This window comes from Lactuca serriola, chromosome 7, assembly GCF_051521515.1.
Source record: "Lactuca serriola cultivar US96UC23 chromosome 7, Lser_US96UC23_V15, whole genome shotgun sequence".
Taxonomy (NCBI): domain Eukaryota; kingdom Viridiplantae; phylum Streptophyta; class Magnoliopsida; order Asterales; family Asteraceae; genus Lactuca; species Lactuca serriola.
In genome coordinates, this window is record NC_136414.1 from 142402124 (window position 1) to 142424532 (window position 22409).

Below are 22409 nucleotides of genomic sequence, written 5' to 3' on the forward strand. Positions count from 1 at the left end.
ATTTATGATCCCTTAAAATATGCAATTTTCCTTTATTAAATCTATATTAATTGACTAAAATACCCTTCTAGTTAATTTGATGGTATTTTTCAATTATATTTAATTCAATAATATGTATTAATCACTTTCTAAAAATAAGTAAAATGATTGGTTCACAATCATTCGTACATTCATACAATAATTAGTTATAATATAATAACCTAAACCTCTATATATATATATATATATATATATATATATATATATATATATATATATATATATATATATATATATATATATATATATAAAATTGATGTCGTTAGTTTAAAATAAGGATACTAACATAAAAGTCTTTAATTTTGTAAAATATATATATATATATATATATATATATATATATATATATATATATATCGTTTACCCCATGTTTGTTTTTACGTAATACTTAGGTTACACACTCCCCAAAGTGAAAGCAAAACAATTGAATAAAAAGGAAATTAATTTGTTATGCATTGAGTGGCACACTGGACTCCTATAATTGAAAGATTCAAGAAAAAACTCTCAGCATGGAAATCGAAGACATTGTCGTTTGGTGGACGATTGACACTAGTCAAATCAGTACTAGGTCACTTACCGAACTACTATATGTCTTTATTTGCTGCACCCAATGGCGTTTTGGATAAACTGGAAAAAATCAGAAGGAGATTTCTCTGGGGCGGGTCAGAGGAAAAAAAGACGATACATTGGGTATCATGGGAGAAGGTTATTGCGGACAAAGATAAGGGGGGACTAGGAGTTGGATCCTTAAAATCCATAAACATCTCACTCCTAGTGAAATGGTTGTGGCGCCTAAGGTCGGAATCATCCACACTATGGGCAAAAGTCATTACAGGGGTTCACAAACTGCATGATAAAGGGGATGATTATTACTCTATGAAATCAATGACCGGGGTATGGAACAATATAGCAGGAATCAAACGTGAACTAGAAAAAAGGGGCATTCCACACGAAAATATTATCAAAAAGCATCAGGGAGGAAACGGCATTTCATGGAGGTGCGAAATTACCAGGGATGGAAAATACAAGGTTAGTGCTCTTCGCCACATCCTGGAAGATAATGGACATGTAGTTATTGACAGCTTCATTTGGATTAAAGAGATACCTCTAAAGGTCTCGTGTTTTATCTGGAGGGCGAAACAGGGTCGTATATCCACAACGACAGCACTATCGAGTAGGGGAATAAACTTGCCAACCACCACCTGCTGCCAATGTAACTCAATGGAAGAAACAACTGATCACATCCTAGTGCAATGTGTTTTTGCTAAAACTGTCACAGAATGGATTTTCAATTGGTGTAATGTTCCATTAATAAGCTTCCAAACGGTGCACGACGTTCTCGATTATGCTTCCAATTGGGGAACCTGTCCCAAGAAGAAGAAAAGGCTGCTGAGCATTTGTTATGCGACCTTATGGAGTATCTGGAAAGCAAGAAACGAACGAATATTTGCTAATAAACGGTTATGTGCTACGAAAGTAGTGGACATTGTCAAATCAACGACATTTCTTTGGGTTAAACATAGAGGTGGTAAAAGAGGCTTAAACTGGATGGATTGGAATATCCTCCCGTTCAAATCATTGTAACTTTCATTTAGTTTTTGTGCTCCTCTTGTTTTGTACTTTTACTCCTAGCTCCTTGCTAGGTCTGCTTCGCTTTTTTCTTTATATATATATATTTCTCGTTTGCCGGTTCAAAAAAAAAGTATTAGGAATTAATTTGATTAGTTTATTATCTATTAAAGTGTTAATTAGTAATTGAAAATTAATTTGTGGTAATTAATTAATTATGTCTAAAAAAAATTATATTAACTATTTAGAATAATTATTAAATAATCCTAAAAAGATAGTTACCAAATATTAAAATAATATTATCCTTAATTTAAATTTGAAAATGACAAGGATCTCCACATCTATATAAAGTAACATCTATATAAAGTAAGAAGGCTTAAGGAATTGATGATCCACCAAAACCCTAAAACTCGGTCCTTAGATTCGTCCCCTCCTCCTTTCCTCTCAAGTTCGATGAACCAAAGAAACCTCCCAAGATTCTTTTAGTCGAAATCTTCCATCTTCCATAACTATGGTTCTTGCTTAATGGAAAATAAGAGCTCTAGTCTACATAAACACCTCTTGAACGGAACCTTCCTTCTTTGTTTATACCACTCTAGGATGATGAACCACCTGAGAGTTGGAAGCCATTCCAAAATTTTCATATGTTACTCTGAGAAGATAAGAAAAAGAAGGGGAAGGTGGGTCAAGATTTATGTTAGGGTTCAGTAATTATTGGATTAGGTGTCTAAGCTCATAACTATAATTGGTATATAGTTAAAGTGATAGTATCTCAGTCCTTTTGGGTTGCCCTCAAAACAAACAACTGGACTAATGATTTTGGAGAAAGACATTGATTTATTATTTGATTAATAAATTGAAATAAATGATTTGTTAATATATTATGAGAATAATATATTAATTAGAAATAGTAATATTTAATCATAAATTATTTGGAATTGATTTTGAGATTAAAGGAATTAATTAAAAGTGCATCGACTGAAGTGCAATTGTTCAATAGTTGAACAAGAGGGAATCTAGAACCCTCCATTAGGCATGGACGGTTTCTTCATGCCTAAGGGATTCTAGAATAATCCCTGGTGGATAAACAGGAAAGTGGATAATTACTCGGTCTAAGATAATCTTGGTGTAACATCCGTCTCTCGAGGTATTATTTAATTTAAGTAATTAATATTAGTTATTGGACTAACAATGGGACAAATGGACTTATGGAGTGGACCTTAGCAAAATGGGCCAAATAGTTGGGTTGCCCATAAGTCATACGCTGGGCGTAACCTGGCGTAGAGGCACCTAGGATTCGGGGGGCGCATGCACGTATGCGTAGCGTACCAAGGAGTACACGCAGTGTACGTGAGCAGACTCAAAACTCTAATTTTTAAGGTTTAACCATATAAATACCTCATTATAGCTCAAGCCCTAGCCTCCTTACCAGTCCCTCACCCTCAGAAAACTCTAATATGCCCTCATACTCCATTGTTGTGTGTTTTTGACCTTTTGATCTCATTTTGATGAAGATAAGCTTGGAAGAAGAGAAGAGGAGTTGAAGAAGAAGAACTTGAGTATCTTGAGCTCAAGGATCTGGAACCATCTCATCTTTTGGCACTCAAAGGAGGTATAAAGCTTCCATCTTTCCTCTTAGAAGCTTAGATCTAGGATTAAGGAGCTTTAGACCTTTTTAGGTCCAAATGATGGATCTTTTTCATGCAACTTCATTTTTGAGCTTAGGTTTGCCACCCTTGGAGCTCAAAGCATCCCTTTAGCAGTAAAGTTTCAACCTTTAAGGCCTTTATGTAACCATGCATGAGATCTAGCCATTTCCATGGAATTTTATTGCTATTTTTCCAAGCCGGGTTCATTTGGTGGGTTGCAAGCCACCAAGTGATCGACTTTATGGATCAAGACATTGAAGAGGACTTGGATCTGTGTTTGTAGCCTTTGGATTAGAGTATTACGTACTTAATGGGAAAAGTGACTTAACATGGAAGTACGTTGGGCGTACATGCAGGTACGCGCAACATACACGCCATTTAGCCAGTATGCTTAACGTACATAGGAGTACGCCCCCACGTACTCAACAGAAATGGCTTGGTGTTTTGGGCCTTGGTTTGGCCCATACTTTGGAATTTGGGTCTTTGAGCCTTAGTGGGCCATCAGAAGTCAGATAATTTGGGCTAAGGATATGTTTGTGCTTAGGGAAGACCCATTTAAGAAGTTGGACCCAATTTTCTTAATGGGCCTTTAATGGGCCATTAGTGGACTTAGAAAGATTAGATGGAATTGGGCCTTGTTTATGGTCCAAATCAGAGCAGGGGTAAAATGGTCATTTTACCCTTAGAAGGATTCTCAGTTTGTCTGACTAAGTATTATTGTATAGAGTTAGTCGGGAGTCATGGGAGCAGCTAGCAGAGATTCCTCACGCACGAGTTCAGCATTCAGTTTGAGAGGTGAGTCTTCTCCTATAGGAACGGGTTTAAGGCACCAAGGTCGGCCCGTTTATATGTGGTTGTATGTGTCGGGGTTAGCCCGATGTAGGTTTTATGTTTCAGACTTTGGTCTGATGCCGGGCGGGGTCCAATGCAGTTAGTATGCTTGATGTCTTCGTGATTTTTACATGTATATGATTATGTGTTCCGGACTTTGGTCCGATGTCGGGGCAAGCCCGAGGAATGTTAGCTTTCTTGTTATGCTTATGTTTATGTTTATGTTTATGTTATGCTCATGATATGTATACCGAACTTCGGTATGATGTCAGGCAGGTCCCGATGCAGGGGCTAGGCCCAAGTTATGTCGGACCTCGGTCCGATGTCGGGCAGGGCCTGATGCAGTGGGCTAGGCCCAGTATGTGATTACGTGTATAGTATGTGGTAGCTTGGGGAGACTCACTAAGCTTGTGCTTACGGTTTTCAGTTTTGGTTTCAGGTACTTCCACTAGCAAAAGGAAGGGCTCGGGATGATCACATGGCACACACCACAGCTTCAGCTTGGGATTGTTTTAGACTCTTATATTTTTATCATATGGATTTGTCACAGTATTTGATATGATGTTCTGAGATACATGATACATGGTTTTCTTTATGATTATGGATGATTTATGGTTTTATGTTAAGTTTAAAACAAATTTTGGACCGTATTTTTGGGATGTTTCAAGTTGGTATCAGAGCCTTGGTTTGAGGGATTCGGGCACACTTTCGGGTGTGTCTAAACTCAAACTAAGGAATTGGTATAAAAATTTCAAAAGAAAAAACATTTTTATAAAAGGATTTGAGAAAAAGAAAAGAGTTTTAGAAAAAAGCAAAAAGAATTTTGAAAAAGAGAAAAGGGTGTGGTGCATGCAATCAGCCGAGCTTAAGTAAGTACTCCCAAATTACCCATACAAGTTTATGTTATGATATGATTATCACCTTTATGAGAACTGTATGCTAGATTAGGACTAAGGATCTAGGAAGGATGCCTTATGTGCTTGTTATATGTGTATCAGCTTTATGAGAATTGCATGCTAGTACAGATTAGTCAGTATGATAGCCTGAGAAGTATATGCTTCATTATGTGTACTCAATGCTCGAATGTTGCTTGCTTTGTGCTTTTAGGATTCCTAGTTATCTCTTACTAACTAGTAAATGAATATGTTAAGTTACATATTATGAGGATTAAATAATTTCAGAAGGTTAGGTCTATCTCTATTGTGCAGCTCTTGTTTGAGTCCAACCGTTGTAGGGTAGGATCTCTCATTCGAATAATTATCTAGTCTTAGTGATATGTAATTGTATTCACGAGCTAGTTAGGGGGAGATAGCAAGGACTTCTTATGCAGCTGATTGGTGATTACCCTAGGGCAAGCCTAAGATGAAGTTAGCATGAGATCAGCAGTAGTAGTAGAAGGGACTTGGTGGAGTCGAGGCAGTTCTTGAGGAAAGTACGGATAGATGTGGAAGGTAGTATGGGCCCGTACTACTGAAAGCAGAGGATCCTTACTCGAATCAAGGAAGGCTGAGATGAATCCAAGAAACTTCTAGCATATGAGATCCCTCGAGTTATGTTTAGTATTCTGATGTTGTTATGATGTGTTTTCATTTTAGAATGGTGGTTTTACGCCCTAGACCAGCAATTGGCAGTTCAGGTGCCGTTGAGAGATCAGGCACAGGCTATGGAGATGAGTAGCTAGACGAGCAAACTAGGGAGTTCAGCTCCTCAGAGATCAGGTGCAGTATTCTTGAGCAGACTCCTGTGATCTTCGGTTCGATCAAGGAGGGTATCCTGGAGCTTATGGATGATAGATTTAGTGCTTTCTGTACTGAGGTGGCGGTCATGATGGGGTTGCACACACTCACTTTCCGGGAGTTCAGGGCATGTGGAGCTCCCGACTATCATGGGACTCGGGACCCCGTTACGAGTACTAGATGGTTGGCTAATGTCGCCAATGCATTCCGCACCGGCAGATGTCCCAAGGGGGACAAGGTCAGACTAGCGTCCTGTCTTCTGAAGGACAGGGCACGTGATTGGTAGGAGGAGGTCGGACGAGCCATTGGTGATGATATAGTGTTGGATGTTATGACCTAGAGTGATTTCACGACTAGGTTCAGGGTTGAGTTCACACCTGTTAGTGAGGTGCAACAGTTTTCTAGAGAGTTTCAGGACCTCCAGCAAACTACAGAGACAATGGCAGAGATTACCGCCAAGTTCAGGGAGAGAGCCCTTCTTGTTCCGCAGTATGTGGCCTGACGAGGAGATGAAGAAGGCTCGGTACCATGAGATGCTGAGGAGTGATATTAGACAGTTTGTGAGCCGCTCCAGCTGTAAGACACTGGAGGACATGATTGCTAAGGCTCGTGAGAGAGAGATTGATTTAAAGATAGAGAGGAAGAGGAAGCCAGAGGTGGCATTTGGCATCGCGAGTTCGGGCAAGAAGCCCAAGGTGTCTGACCACAGGTCTAGGAGCCAACAGAGCCGCAACCGTTATGGCAAACGCGGCAAGTTGCACGATGGGGTGTGCAAGACAGGGAGTTCTGTCTGCTTCATGTGCGGCCAAACTGGGCATATGAGTAGGGATTGTACAGCTACTACCACCATGACATCATTAGATCTGATTTTCTTTCAGTGCAATCAGAGGGGACACAAGCGGTCCTAGTGTCCAAGTTTAGCAGCAGCAGGGCAGGTGGCAGCAACTTTGGTACTTATGTTTATATGTTTTGTTATAGGATCGTTCTTAGTGAATGACATATCAGCTTTGGTACTGTTTGATTCGGGTGCCACCCGATCTTTTGTGTCACTCGCACTTAGCAAGCGATTTAGTAGAGATCCGGGGGAGTTGGATTGCCCACTTGATGTTGAGATAGAAAATGATAGGACCATCAAGGACACAAGGGTTCATAGAGGATGTACACTGCAGTTATTCGATGAGCAGTTTTTAGTGGATTTGGTTCCTATTCCCCTGTGAGGGAATAAGGTTATAGTTGGTATGGACTGGTTGAGCCCCAATGGGGCAGTGATCGACTGCGAGCAATAGCTAGTGAGGGTTCTCACTCCTAGTGGGGGAGGGTTAGTGATCCAGGGCGAGAGACCACAACGCAGACCAGTTTTATGTTCAGCAGCGAGAGCGAGGCGCCACCTTCAGCAGGGTTGTGTAGGGTACTTTGCCTATGTTATGGATACCCTGGATAAGGGTAAGGTGATAGTTGATGATGTACCGGTAGTGCGAGAGTACCCGGACGTATTCCTGGAGGATTTACCTGGGATACCTCCAGAGAGGCAGGTTGAGTTTAGGATCGACCTAGTCCTTGGTGCGGCTCCGATAGCCAAGGCACCATATCGGTTGGATCCTCCCGAGATGCAGGAGTTATCTACGCAGCTGCAAGAGCTGTTGGACAAGGGTTTTATTAGGCCGAGCAGTTCACCATGGGGAGCCTCAATCCTGTTTGTGAATAAGAAGGATGGGTCACATCGCATGTGCATAGACTATCGAGAGCTGCACAAGGTAACAGTGAAGAACCTTTACCCACTTCCGAGGATAGATGATTTGTTTGACCAGATTCAAAGAGCATCTTGGTTCTCCAAGATTGATCTACGGTCAGGGTATCACCAGATACGAGTCATGGATGATGATGTTCAGAAGACAACTTTTAGGACTCGCTATGGCCATTATGAGTTTGTGGTGATGCCATTTAGGCTCACCAATGCTCCAGCCGCGTTCATGGACCTCATGAATCGCGTGTGCAGACCGATGTTGGATCGTTCTATAATAGTATTCATCGATGACATCTTGGTTCAATCCAAGACTCAGGAGCAGCATGAGGAGCACCTGAGGGAGGTGCTGGAGACACTGAGGAGGGAGAGACTTTTCGCAAAGTTCTCCAAGTGTGAGTTTTGGTTGCGCAAGGTGCAGTTCCTTAGGCATCTCGTCAACTAGAAGGGTATTCTAGTCGATCCAGCCAAGATAGAGGCCGTGATGCAGTGGGAGATTCTGAGGTCTCCAACTGATATTCGGAGTTTCCTAGGTCTAGCGGGTTATTACAAGATATTTATTCAGGACTAGGGATGTCACAAACCCCCGTGGGACCCCGCTCCCGCGGGACCCCGATACCGTACGAAACTAAATTTTTAAAAAACCTGGGAGCGGGAGCGGGGGCAGAATTAAACCCCGTTTATTTCTGGGACCGGGGTCGGGAGTTGGTATTTCCGTCCCGTACTCCCACGGGGGCCTAGGTTGTACATTATATAAAAAATATATATTTAATATAAAATACATATAGAAAATAGATTTTCTAATTTTAGGTTTAGTGTAGGTTTCACTTTCCCGTTTCCAATTAACGGATGTTGAAGATGTAGCGAATTGATCATATATTTTTGGACATGTAAGTATTTTATATTTGTAATGTTGGACTTGTCGTATTTTATATTTATAAGATTGTTGGGATTGTCGTTTTGTAATGTTGGATTCATAATATTGGATTTTTAATTTTTTAGTTTCTAAACGATTAGGTTTTAAGCTGTTAAAGCTATTAAAAATAGTTTTTAGCCTAAAACAAAGCAGTTTTTTAGCAAAAAATTTGAATTTTAAGCCTATAAACTGGGGGAACGGGGGCAGGACCGGGGGCTATGTAAACGGGGGATCCGGGGGCGGGGGCAACAACTAATTTCGGGAGTGGGGGCTGAGGCAGCTATTTCCGCTCCCGTTTGGTCCCGTTGACATCCCTATTCAAGACTTCTCCAAGACTGTAGTTCCATTGACCCGACTGACCAAGAAGTTAGTGGTTTTTCGTTGGGGACCTAAGCAGCAGACAACCTTTGAGACGCTCAGATAGCGATTGTGCAAGGCACCGATTCTCACTCTGCCAAAGGGTGTAGAGGACTTCTTAGTCTACTGTGATGCTTCAATCACAGGCATGTGAGCAATATTGATGCAACAAGGGCATGTGATAGCTTATGCCTCGAGAAAGCTGAAGCCTCACGAAGCTAACTATCCGACACACAATTTAGAGCTGGGGGCTATGGTTTTCGCCCTCAACATTTGGCGACACTACCTTAATGGGGTCCGTTGTACCATTTACACATACCACAAGAGTTTCATGTACCTCATGGATCAACCGAATCTGAACATGAGGCAACGTCGGTGGTTAGATGTGGTAAAGGATTATGGTTGTGAGATCCTTTACCACCCGGGCAAAGCCAACGTGGTGGCTGACGCCCTGAGCCACAAGGTAATAACGGCTCCAATCAGAGATCTTTGTTTGAGGATGACGGTGATCACTCCACTATTGGAGCAGATTAGAGAGGCGCAGGTTGAGGGCCTGAAGGAAGAGCACCGGAAGTGTGAGAGGATTGTAGGCCTGGTGGCCTCATTTGATTATGACAACCAATGGTTGTTGACCTTGCATGGGAGGGTCTGGGTTCCGTACTGGGGTGGAGTACGACAGGTTCTGATGGATGAGACCCATAATTCGAGGTTCTCTATCCATCCTGGGGCGACGAAGATGTACAAAGATCTTCAACCCGATTACTGGTGACCCTGCATGAAGCGGGATGTAGCTTGGTACGTAGAGAGATGCTTGACTTGTAGGAAGGTCAAGGCAGATCACAAGAGGCGTCACGACAAGATGCGGCCGTTAGACATCCTCGTGTGGAAATGGGAGGACATTACTAAGGAAGCGGCCTATAAAATGACCACCATTGGGTATCCACTTTTACCTACCACCCCCTTGATTGGTGGAGGGTCGTTAGCCGAACGGGTTTAATAGGACAACTTAATCCTCATTAATAAGTATAAAGAACTATAAAGTAATTAATCATTTTTATAAAAAATTCCCAATCTTAGTTACTTTAGGAAAAATGTGAATTTTTATGCTAACCCATGAAATTGCACATTGCACTTTATGAGTCGTTAGTGGAGCATGTGTGGTTAACCGGCACACTAATAGGGATGAATAAAGAGTGGCAATGGGTGTCTCATAAATTATCATTGATTAATGGAGTGCGTGTGGCTAACCGACACATTAAAATGCGATGATAAATGACATCGAGAGTATCAAGCTAATTTGCATGGTTATTCACATCTTGTTTGTGATCCTTGGTATCCCAGTCACAAATGGAAGAGCATAATCGAGATTAAACATGCCATTGAAGAGTTCAATGAATCTCAATATATCTAGGAATTTCATTAAAAATTTAATTCGTTCAAATTTGGTTTTCTTGTGGTGAAATTGGTAAATCGTCATTTACCTACCTTTAAATAATTTACAATTAGATTACGACATCCCTTTTCTAAGTTGTGAATTATCTAGTTGGATCCTAGCCTTGATATTTCATTTGGGTGTTATATTGAGGATTGTTCTTATCTAACTAAAAACTATCTTTCTTTTCCAACTGATGCTTTTGGTTCCTCCTCCTCCCACAACAACTTTTCGTTGCTTAACATCTACTCGATGGTAACATTGGATGGCACCAATTACAACGACTGGATGCGCAACATGAATATGGATGTTTGCTTTGAAGACAAGGAGTACGTCCTTGAAAAGGAACACCTTGAAATTGATGAAACAAAAGCTACTCATGAAGAACTAGTTGAGTATAAGATGCAATACAATGATGCAACAAAAGTTGCTTGCATCATGGTGGCAACTATGACTCTTGAGCTACAAAGGTTCTATGAGGATTACTGGTTGTATGAGATGAACAAGGACTTGATGGAAAAGTACCATTGTACAGGAAAAGTACGAGGTAGCAAATTCCGTCATCACTAGCAAGATGAAAGATGGGGAGTCTATTAGTAGCCATGTGCAGAGGATGCAGCGATATGTGGATCGTTTGTTGAAGCTAAATGTGAACTTTGATGAGGAATTGGCTATTGATATAGTCTTGCACTCATTTCCCAGTTGTTATGATCAGTTTATCTTAACTTATCATTTGAACAACCAAGAGACTACATTGGCTCAACTTCAGAACCTCATGTGAACGGTTGAAGCAGGGATGAAGGGAAAGAGTATTTCCTCCACTCCTGATAGTGCTCCTATTCTGGCCATTGGTCAAGGGAAGGGGAAGAAGATGAAAGGTCCACCAAAGAAAAAATGGAAGGGAAAGTCTCAAGTTGGGTCGTCAAGCAATGGACCCAAAGGAAAGACCAATTCTGAAGCTCCCCCACCTTCGACCCCAAAGAGGCCACTTGCTTTGTAACGAACCAAAAATCAAGGGTAAAAATTTCATTTTTAATATAGCTAAAACATTGATACCATCCGTCCCACCAATTCACTGGAGCATATCCTAGGCTTCCCTAGGTTCCCACCCTCACCCTGCCATCAACTGCTAAAGAACTCCCCATGATGCCAGCCGTCCACCTCCTGGATATTGTCATATCCACTTAGTAGCTAACTCCCATCATTGAAGAGTTCCACAAAGCACAAAGCAAATAGCATTCGTGCAGTAGCACTCCGATCCAAGGACTATCATAGAACATTTAGCCCACATATCGCAACTCGTGCTATCCACATCCATCCATCCTCACTGTCGGCTGCCTTATGCATGCAAATTATACACATAACAAGATCTGATAGACTGTCGAATAATAGACTCTACCCTAGGACTACAACCAGACGAGGAACAGGAAGTAAGGCCAAATCAATTATTCTAAGGCTATAAGATCGTAACCATATATACTTTTAAAAGCATACACTTAGCAGTTACAAATACCAATTATCATTCTCATTCCAGCATGGCATCCAATATTCCAAGGCTACAAGCATCACATATCCTGCCAATCTATCACTGACTACTCAGCACTAGCATGCAAGCCTACCAGCTTATACAGCATATAAAGGCATATCTCCTGGCCCTAGCTAGCATGAGATTCTCATATTCATAAACAAAATCATAACAGATAGCATATATGAATATTATTGGGAAAATTACTTGAGCTTGGCCGATTGAATGCACCACACCCTTTCTTGTCTTAGAAAACTTTTCCTTGAAAACATTTTCCTTTTTGAAAGCTTTATAGATCCTCAGTTTGAGTTCAGACACACCCGAATGTATGTCCGAATCCCTCAAACCAAGGCTCTGATACCAACTTGTAACGAACCAAAAATCAAGGGTAAAAATTTCATTTTTAATATAGCTAAAACATTGATACCATTTATTTCAAACATTTCAAAACATCATTAATTAAAACATTTATCAGAATCCATCCGAAAATCATTCAATGCGGAAAACATAGGTGTGTGCACTGCGATCAAGCCAAGCCCTTCTTTTCCAAATTGATGATACATGAAACCAAAACTGTAAACCGTAAGCATAAAGCTTAGTGAGTTCCCCAGAGCATACCTCACACAATCCACATAACCATATAATCCGTATCAGGTATAACAACTACATACACCATAACAATCGCTTAAGCATGCATATACACATATAAAGATGCCATGGAAACCCTCCAAGGTCTTATTCACATACTCGCATAAATCATATTAACTACACAAGCCATGTATATAAACATATAGGGAAGCCATCGAAACCCTCCAAGGTCTTACACCGGGTGCCACTGGAACCCCCACGTGGTTTTAGTCCACTGCCATGGGAACCCCCGCATTGTCTTAACCAAGAAAGCCATGGGAACCCTCACATGGTCTTAACCTAGAGTGCCATGGGAACCCCCACATGGTATTATATCTCACTGCCTTGGGAACCCCCAAGGTCTTCCATGCAAGCAACACAAAGTCAACTAGCACACCGCATATCATAGAAATATCTAGCATACCACATATCACATAATGGCTAGCATACCACATAACACATATGACTAATTGCCATGCGAACCCCCACGTGGTCTTAGTCTACTGCCTCGGGAACCCCCCCCCCCCCCCCGAGGTCTTACACATAGTTAGCTAGCATATCACATATCATAAAATGGGCCAGCCTTGGTGCCTTAGACCCTTTGGTATGTTGAGGAGACTCACCTCGCACTGCAGAAATTTCCCGCATGAATTCCTTAGCTGCTGCCCCGCCAGCTTCCCGAGTTGTCACTACCAAACAATATACTTAATTAGCAATTGGGTCCCATACCATAATCCTTAATCCATGCATGGGGTAAAATGACCATTCTACCCTAGCCCAATATGATCCAAAACTAAGGCCCAATCCCAAAACAAAAGCCCTACACTATAATGTCCATAAGTCCTTTACTGGCTCAATTTCCAAATTGGACCTAAACCCAATAGTCCACGAGGCCCAATTACCAAAAATTCCCTAAGACCCAATCCATGGCCCAATTTTCCAATTTAGGCTCAAAACCATAGTAGGCCTCCATGAATAAATATCAACCCCAAAACATGATGGTCAAATAGGGCCCAAAACACAAAATCCAAAACCATAAAATCCATAAAGGCCCATGAATGGCCCAATTTTCCAAATTGGGCCCACGCTCCTCTTTGGGCCTTAACATAAGATCCAATCCTTCAATTAGTCTAGAACACAACCATTCTTATGGTCCACTAGGGCCCAAGAATCTAGGCCCCAAACAGATAGCCCAAACCTGAAGCCCAGAGTCCGAAACCCAACCTGGTTAAGTACGTAGGGCGTACTCAGCAGTACGCTGCGCGCACTCGCTTAATGGCTTGTATGCCCAGCGTACTACCCTCTAGTCTCACTTCTGCCATTAATCACTTAATGCTTTAAGTCAGAAGTCCAAACCACATATTTGAGTCCCACATAATGTCTAAACCATAAAGTCACTGACTTGGTGACTTTACATGCCCCCAATAAGACCAAATAGCATTCTACTTTCATGGAAATGGATCAAAATCCAACATAGATGGTCTTAAACTCTAAAGGTGCCAAATTTATGGATCTTGAACCTCAGAAAAACTAAGAGGGGCAACTCAAAGCTCCTGGAATGAAATCAAGACCACTAGATCTCATACTTGGGATCAAAATGAACAAAACGCACAAATGGTATATCTAAGAGATGAATGACCAAGTTCAAAGCTTTATACCTTCATCAAGCTGAGAATGAGTCCCAAAGGCCAGATCCATAAGCTCCACTTTGATTCCCATCTTTGCAACAAGCTCCATATTCTTGAAAATGGGTTAAACATCTAAAAAATGGACTCCATAAACTCAAAATGTCACCATGAATGATATATGAAGATTTCTAGGGTTTTAGAGGGTGGAGGCTGAAGATATTAGGGTTAGGTTATGAGATAAGGAGCTTAAATAGGGTCCAAGACCCTAAAATAGGGTTCTAATCTGACTGGAGTACGCCCATCATACATATGGTACGCCTAGCATACCCCTGGGAACATTCACGACCATCATGGTCAGTACGCCCAACGTACTCCAAGGTACGCCCCGCGTACTTCCTTCTTCACTAGTACGTCCCACGTACTCTTTATGTACGCCCCGCTTACTCGGCTAAACCTGAAAACCACGAAATTTCCGATGACCACAACTTCTTCGTTCTAAACCCAATTCCGATGATCCTTATATCCATGGAAAGGTAACGAGAAGCCCTACACTTTGATTAACTCATACCTTTTTTGAAACCTTCCGAACAAAAACCCATTTTCCACAAAAGCACGACCGACCACTTTACCGAAATACCCCTAGGCTCCAAAACATGAACCGAACACCTGTATCACTTCTAATACATCACCCAGACCCAAATGGGACTAGATCTTACCTTCTCAAAAGCCATAATCCTTTTAACGATCGACCTTCAAGCCACAGCCTCAGACTAGGAGTCAATTCGGAATAGGGCGTTACAACTCTTCCCCACTTAAATTAGATTTCGTCCTCAAAATCATTCCTTACCACTTCTGACAAGCCAAATAACTTAAGCAACACGGCTACAACTACAAGCATACCCAGCCTTTCCAAGGAAACTAAGACCAAACCTGTAGTGTTCTAAAACTCGAAGATGAAACGAATTCCTTGCAACATAACTCCGTTTACTCAATCTGAGACCTGAAGTCTCGAGATGGTCTGTCTCCCTAACAGACGCCCATACTGAACCCAAGCCGAATCCATCCCATAAATTTCCCAACTGACTACTCGGCTTCTGATATTAGGGATTTTCTGTTAGGAACAGAATCACTGACTAACTATCCCTGCAGATCACTACACTTGTCAGTAGGCTCAAATAATCCTTCGAGTAAGAGACCCACCCCTAAAACGGTTAGACTCAGATGAGAGCTGTGCAACTGGGTCAGATCAACCACTCTGAGATTATTTAATTCAACTGCAAATAACTTAGTGTATGTCCTGAATGACAGGCAACTCCACACCCGAAGCCCAAATCACTTAAATCACTCCAGCTCATCTTGTTGCCACATAGTTGCCTTCCTGAGGAACAACCAGGACCTCCCTGGTCCAACCATGTTTGTCAATTGTCCGGAACACCGAACACCTACCTGATTGTTGAGCCAACATCACACGCACAGCAGTCCCACATGACCTCCGAAGATACCTCGTCTGATAATAACTGCCCTATCTATACTGCCATTCATGGCTCATTCAATCCTTTGATTCATCCGATCATGATAGGCTGACAACCTGTCGCCACTGAATCTAACGCACAAAAAGGTGAATGCTACAAGAATAACTGTAGTCTTACATCATACCCAGTCTCCTTCGACCTACTGTTCACCGATTCCAATTATTTTGTTACCTACTCACAACCTTGCAAATTGGCCCACACTGGCCTAAGTCATCCAAACGAATCTGTGAATGTCACAGCTACCCTGCATTCTTTCTACACTTCCCACACTATCTGACCGATTGTGAATGCTACGGCTCCCCCATAGTCTTACAATACTTTCCACACTATCTGACTACTAGTGAATGTTACGACTCCCTCATAGTCTTACAACACTTTCACCCTACTGACCATTAGTGAATGCTATGGCTCCCCCGTAGTCTTACAACACTTTCATCCGAACTAACCATTACTGAATGCTAGGGCTCCCCCGTAGTCTTACAACACTTTCATCCTAACTGGCCATTAGTGAATGTTACTGCTCCCCCGTAGTCTTACAACACTTTCATCCTAACTGACCATTAGTGAATGTTACGGCTCCCCCGTAGTATTACAACACTTTCACTCCAACTAACCATTAGTGAATGCTACAGATCCCCCATAGTCTTCAACACTTTCAGCCTAACACAACCGTAGCCCAGTGCCTTACCCCTAATCTATCAATTCGAAACGCACACAGAGTCGAGCACGCACTCGACCGAACACCCGAACTGAACTCAATTCATGACTGGAGCCCTGACCTGTTTTCCTAAATTCTGCTATCAAACCCAAAAGAAGACATGATTCACACGTTACAGAGTTTTACTGAACTCCAAAATCACACAACCCTCAAACCAAATAGCCACTTGGGCCACCATTTTCCTCGATGGGGATGAGAAACTCATCCAGGTCTCATACCTGCCCCTGTCCTGAATACTTGTGCGATTCTCCCCCACTTAGATTCAACTAAGTCTTCGCAATACATGAGATTTGAAGGTTTCCCAATCGTTTTTACTCTTTAATACCCATACTGTTGACAACCTGCTGCTTACCCATGCTAGTGCTCTATTATTGGTCCAAACCCCAGAGACCACACAACTCCTAAAGATTAGACGAACACTTCCCGAATCCTAGCGAAACTAATAATCACAGACGCCTTGAAATGATATCACCCTCATATTTTGAAGTCCAAATAACCGATGACCCAACCAAGGCCTCTGAAGTGGACCACTTCCCTTGGCGCTTCCAAAAGCCGACCCAAGCACAATGGCTGAGTCACTAATCCTGGCCGTAGACCTTCCGCATCACGTCTCTGAATCGATCTCGACCATTACGCCAGATAACATTGGATGCTCCAAATCGGCAAAGAGGGAGACAACCTTCCACTAACCACCCCGAAACTCACGATATGCAATGGCCTATGACAATGTTTGAAGGTATAACCAAAACACAAGTAGGGAAACAAACCTAGAGATACACTTACTAAAACCCTTGAAACAAAAAACTCCATCGTGCAGTTTCCTGCAAGCACTGTACCGAATCTGGCCCTACTGGCCTCTCAAAAATTGACTTAAACTCTTGGGTCTCTATCCGGGACCCTCTGATATATGCACCTGATCTGCCCGCCTCTTCCCAAGGTGCTCCAAGTCGATCCCTCGCTCTTGGATCCAAATATCATATCATTCAGGGTCTCGCACCCTGACACACCCACCAACTCAATCGTCAGCGGTTGATCTGCAATTGCTAGAGCAACCTCCGCCCTACCCAAGCTACAACTACTCCTAGTCATAGTCTCCAATCCCGAAAGCGTAATAGAATGCAAGATCAATCTGTGCCATCCGATACAAGAGTTCAACGACGACCTCAAAACCCTGGCAGTCCTTCCACTAACTAGCTCACCACCGAAGTCGGGATCAAACCTTGTTCCTTCCTCATGTGTGCTCATCCTCATCTGGCATAACAGCAATCCTCACTAGCAGAGCATCACCAAGAATTCTCCTTCCCATAAGCTTCTTAGATTTTCCAAGACTATCACTGATTCGAGTATGGATCATGTACTTTCAGTAGTATGGGCCCATACTACCTTCCACACCTATCCATACTTTCCTCAGCAATCTACTCGAATCCTCTAATTCACCTACTCCACTGGTGCACCAAATATCCAATAAACAACAACACAATACCGACCAAAGTAACCCCCAGGCTCCCCCAAGGTTTACAACCTCACCGAACCGTCCCACCAATTCACTTGAGCATATCCTAGGCTTCCTTAGGTTCCTAACCTCACCTTGCCATCAGCTGCTGAAGAACTCCCCATGATGCCATCCATCCACCTCCTGGATATTGTCATATCCACTTAGTAGCTAACTCCCATCACTCAAGAGTTCCACAAAGAATGAAAACAAGCAACATTCGTTCAGTAGTACTTCGATCCAAGGACTATCATAGAACATTCATCCCACATATCGAAACTCGTGTTATCCACATCCATCCATCATCACTGTTAGCTGCCTTATGCATGCAAATTAGACACAAAACATGATATGATAGACTGTCGAATAATAGAATCTACCCTAGGATCACAACCAGACAAGGAACAGGAAATAAGGCCAAATTAATTAGTCTAAGGCTATAAGTGTTGGCTTTTGGTATAATACAACATCCTATGGTGCACATACAGTCCTAAATACCTTGGATCTATGTTTTCAGTAATTATACATGCAAACGGTTTCCAAGGTATTGAACCTATAGCTAGCATGCAATTGTCATACAAACTACAAAAATACTAGATAGTGTAACATACCTTTTTGTGTGGTTGGAGGTCTTGATGTATTTGGCCTTAAGAACTTAGCCCCAATAGTGTGGAAGCCTCAAATGAAGTCACAACACATCAAGGACAAAGGAAGGACTTGAGAGAAAATCTCCATGCACTCTAAAACCTTCATGAACTCCAAGAACATGCACACACTCTAAAGGTGGCCGTTTTAGGTTATCATATATGTATTTATATGTGTTGAGTTCTAAGAGTCATGGGTATAACCCAAACCCATACCCATGGGTTTTATGATCCATGGTTCATGTGGCCCAACTATTTATGTATCCATACATAAACTTGGTCCAACTTGGATCATAAGCCCAACACATATAAATATAACTAATTATCATGATTAGTCCCCATAGATTTAATTAGTCTCTTTTGACCACTAAATTAATTCCAAATTAATTCTTGATCAATACTAATTAAAACATATAATTTCATATTAATATATTATAACTTATAATATATTAATAAACCATAAATAACCTTCTCTCAAAAGTCCATCATAACAAATTGTCCTGATGACATACCAGTAATAGTTATGGGCTTAGACACCTAATCCAATAGTCTCCCACTTGGATAAGTCTAAAACTATTATTCAAGTATGACTCCAAGATCCCAACTAGCAACATAGCTCTTAAAAGTCACTGTCGAACTCTGAACAAATCAATGACACGTCCATTAGATAAGGGATCATATATTCCTCCATTCTAGATATCATATGGACTGAGACATGGATTATAATCATTCTCTCTGTCCATTAGTTGTTTCCCGATTTCCGATTTTGATGACTGACTAATTGAACAAATCAAATCAGTCCAGGCCCGGCCGAGCACTTACGTTTTTCATCACCAAATCATCTTGTGGCCCACATATATCGCTTTTATCCCTCCAAGGGTAAAAGAAATGGATAAACTTCGACTCATATGCTTGTTCTACTACTTGTTGAATCATACACAAAGGCACATTTTATAACATCGAGTTACCAAATGCATTTTTGGGCAGTCAATGTATAACCAACTCATAGGCAACAAGTCATATCTCTAGGTTTGAAGAATATAAGATATTATCGTCTCATGATCACTCGTGATAAAATCCATGAAGTGATTCAAATGAGCGTGGGTTGAATCCAATACTCGAATCCTTATTCCAGGAGTACTCATGAATATTGTAGTAACTCTTACTATGTCCACTACCTTGGACATCTACAAACCTTATTCATGATAGTCTTGCCTTAATACCTACTTCCAACGTATTATCGATTGTGGATGGTTTGAATAACTTAGTCATTCGGAAAGAATAACCTAGTTATTTCGGAAGTCAAAACATGCAAAGTGAAACACAGGAATAATACTAATCCTCTATGGTCCCAAGCACCTCTGAGAGTAAATAGAGCACCTTTTATTTAAACACCATATTGATTACTCATTATTCGTTGTATAATGTTTCAAATAATCAACTTTATACTTGAATTACAACAATAGTAGTCCCATGCTCCAAGCATGTAAACTATGTATTCTAAACACTAGGCATGCCATACACCAAGTATGCACACTATGTTTATCTATGATCTTTACTTTGTAAAACAGATCAATTGAACACGATTCCAATGATGCTCATTTCACAATCCCAAATCTTTATCGTAAATGTAAGAATTCAAAATTCCTACCATTTAACGAAATCTGTTAGATTCTAAACTTATATGCTTTGATCCTCTTGTAATGACTATGCACAAAGTCACAAAGACTTGTCAACAGACATTATAAAGCATTCCAATAGAGATCAATTCCATGGAAACGAAGTCTTAAATTCAAAGTACATCACTTTGAACATCCTTCTTGCATTAAGCTTTCTAATCTTGCACAGATTTGAAAGAACAACTTCTACCTATGGAAACCTTCCCAGATTCCCATTTTGACTATCACTTTTAAACAAGAGTTGCCTCTTTTCAGAATATGTCAATATTGTCCTTCCAAAATTAACACTTATACTTCCAATTGTCCATGAGCAACCAATCTTTGGTAAACCTCAGATTGTCCTCGACAATTGCTTAATCATTTTAGTCATAACCAATTCTAGATCTTTTCTCCTCTTAACGCCTTAGGCATTCTGAAAATTTAGAAAGGATAAATATTACGGCACATGCAATCGATCCTATATCCGAAGCATATGGGACACGATTCATGATGTCTTACATAAAGACGTGATCAAAGACCAGTCTTTTGCTACATTATTTTTTATTTGCCATGTATAAATTTGACTATGAAGAAGGATGCCGTAATCATAATCGAATTTTGAAAACGCAATATATATATATATATATATATATATATATATATATAGAATTTCCTTAATTCGAACCATTCTAACATAAAATTCATATATATATTTGACTAAAGATGATTAAAATTTCATTCTAACCTTTTAGAATTGAAATGAAGTATAATTTCCTCTCCCTTAATTATAACACAACAACTTTTTCCAATTCAAACCCTGTTGCTTTCTATAATTAACATAATAACTTGCAATACTGAAGATAATAATCATGCTCCCACTAACATGATGATTATCAGCATAACACTTATGCTCCCACTAGCTTTGACATGTACTCAGAAATTAGCTGGACTTCTAGAAATTAATACTTTATTGACTCTCTTACCAAAGTTCAGATTTCTGATACAAGATGCTTTGATAAGACTTTATCAAAATCATACACGTGTCCTTAGATAACTCACATGTGATTCTAAGCAATTTTAAAACTATGAAAAGGGATGTCGTAATCATAGTCTCAATTGTTTAGACCTTTTCCAATTCTCAGAATTCTATGTTAGTGTGCCGGTTACCCACACACGCTCCACTAACGACTTTGAGAATGCAAATGTCACAATTGCTATCTACTAAAAAAACTACTTAGTGAAAGTGTTTCCTCACCATCATTTTCATGAATCGGAGAGAAACCTTATAACACTTAGATTTTATGGTGTATGCGTTCCAAACCATATGAATTTTGTTAAAACCATAATCACAAGACAAGGTTAGTGACACTTCCAAATTCATATGGATTGAACTTGTTCAGTCTTAACTTCTTGCCTCCTGGCGGCACAAGGGCCTGCCATTGCTTCCAAGTTGTTATGCAATCAATTGAGAACTCTCAGAACTCCTATGCAAAGCCAACTTTAATTGGAATAGGCACATAAATGTCAACACGATAGGTTATTAACCTCAAGTCGTGTGCTAGTGAAGAACTATAGGTTTTATCCTTGATTAGTTCTTGAAACTTTCAAGACCTTTAAGACTCCCACTCTTCTCTTGACATATAAGACTCTCTTGTCAAGAACCATTGCTTGACAAAACAAATATTCAAGGGATAGTGCGGATTCTTATCAAGACTAACACTTCACGCAATCGGCCTAAATTGGTCTCTTTTTTTATCCAAAACATCACAACTTACCAATTCCAAATGTACAAGAGTAGAAAACATTTTACTCTTACATTTGAATAGTGTTAATAAACCTTTTTTAAGATGTATCGCTCAAGTTACAATCTTGGAGTATGACTCTAAGACTTTGTTTTTGGAACGAAGTATGACTCATCTTCTTGATTTAACTATTCCAACAATTCATGACTCCTCTTATTAGCCATAAGAATGCACTAAGATGTCCTTTAGAGGATCAATTGAGATATGGTATCTTAATCATTAAGATGATCATAAAACATGATACTAAAGTACTCTCCCATCTTTTCAGATTTGAGAAACTTTTATCTTTCTGCCTAATTTGATTCTTCATATTTACTAAACTTTAGTAAATCATGACTAATAGTCATATCGATCTTTGTGGTGGACTTGACTAGTGCACACAAATGTGTACTCGATCCCTTGCCCTTTCACTTGACTTAATTTTCCAAAGATGAAAATTCTCATTCATCATACAAGTTGTATGATTCCAAGTTTCGGTCCAATTGAAACTTGGTGATGAGAATCTTTCCTTAT

General features: G+C 40.5%; 1 protein-coding gene across 1 annotated transcript; it reads left to right on the plus strand.

Moving 5' to 3' along the window:
* Positions 1-627: 627 nt before the first annotated feature.
* LOC145064412 (uncharacterized) lies at positions 628-1623 on the plus strand. The gene has a single exon (XM_079011872.1). It carries the CDS (start codon positions 628-630, stop codon positions 1621-1623), a length of 996 nt encoding a protein of 331 aa, XP_078867998.1.
* Positions 1624-22409: the final 20786 nt, after the last annotated feature.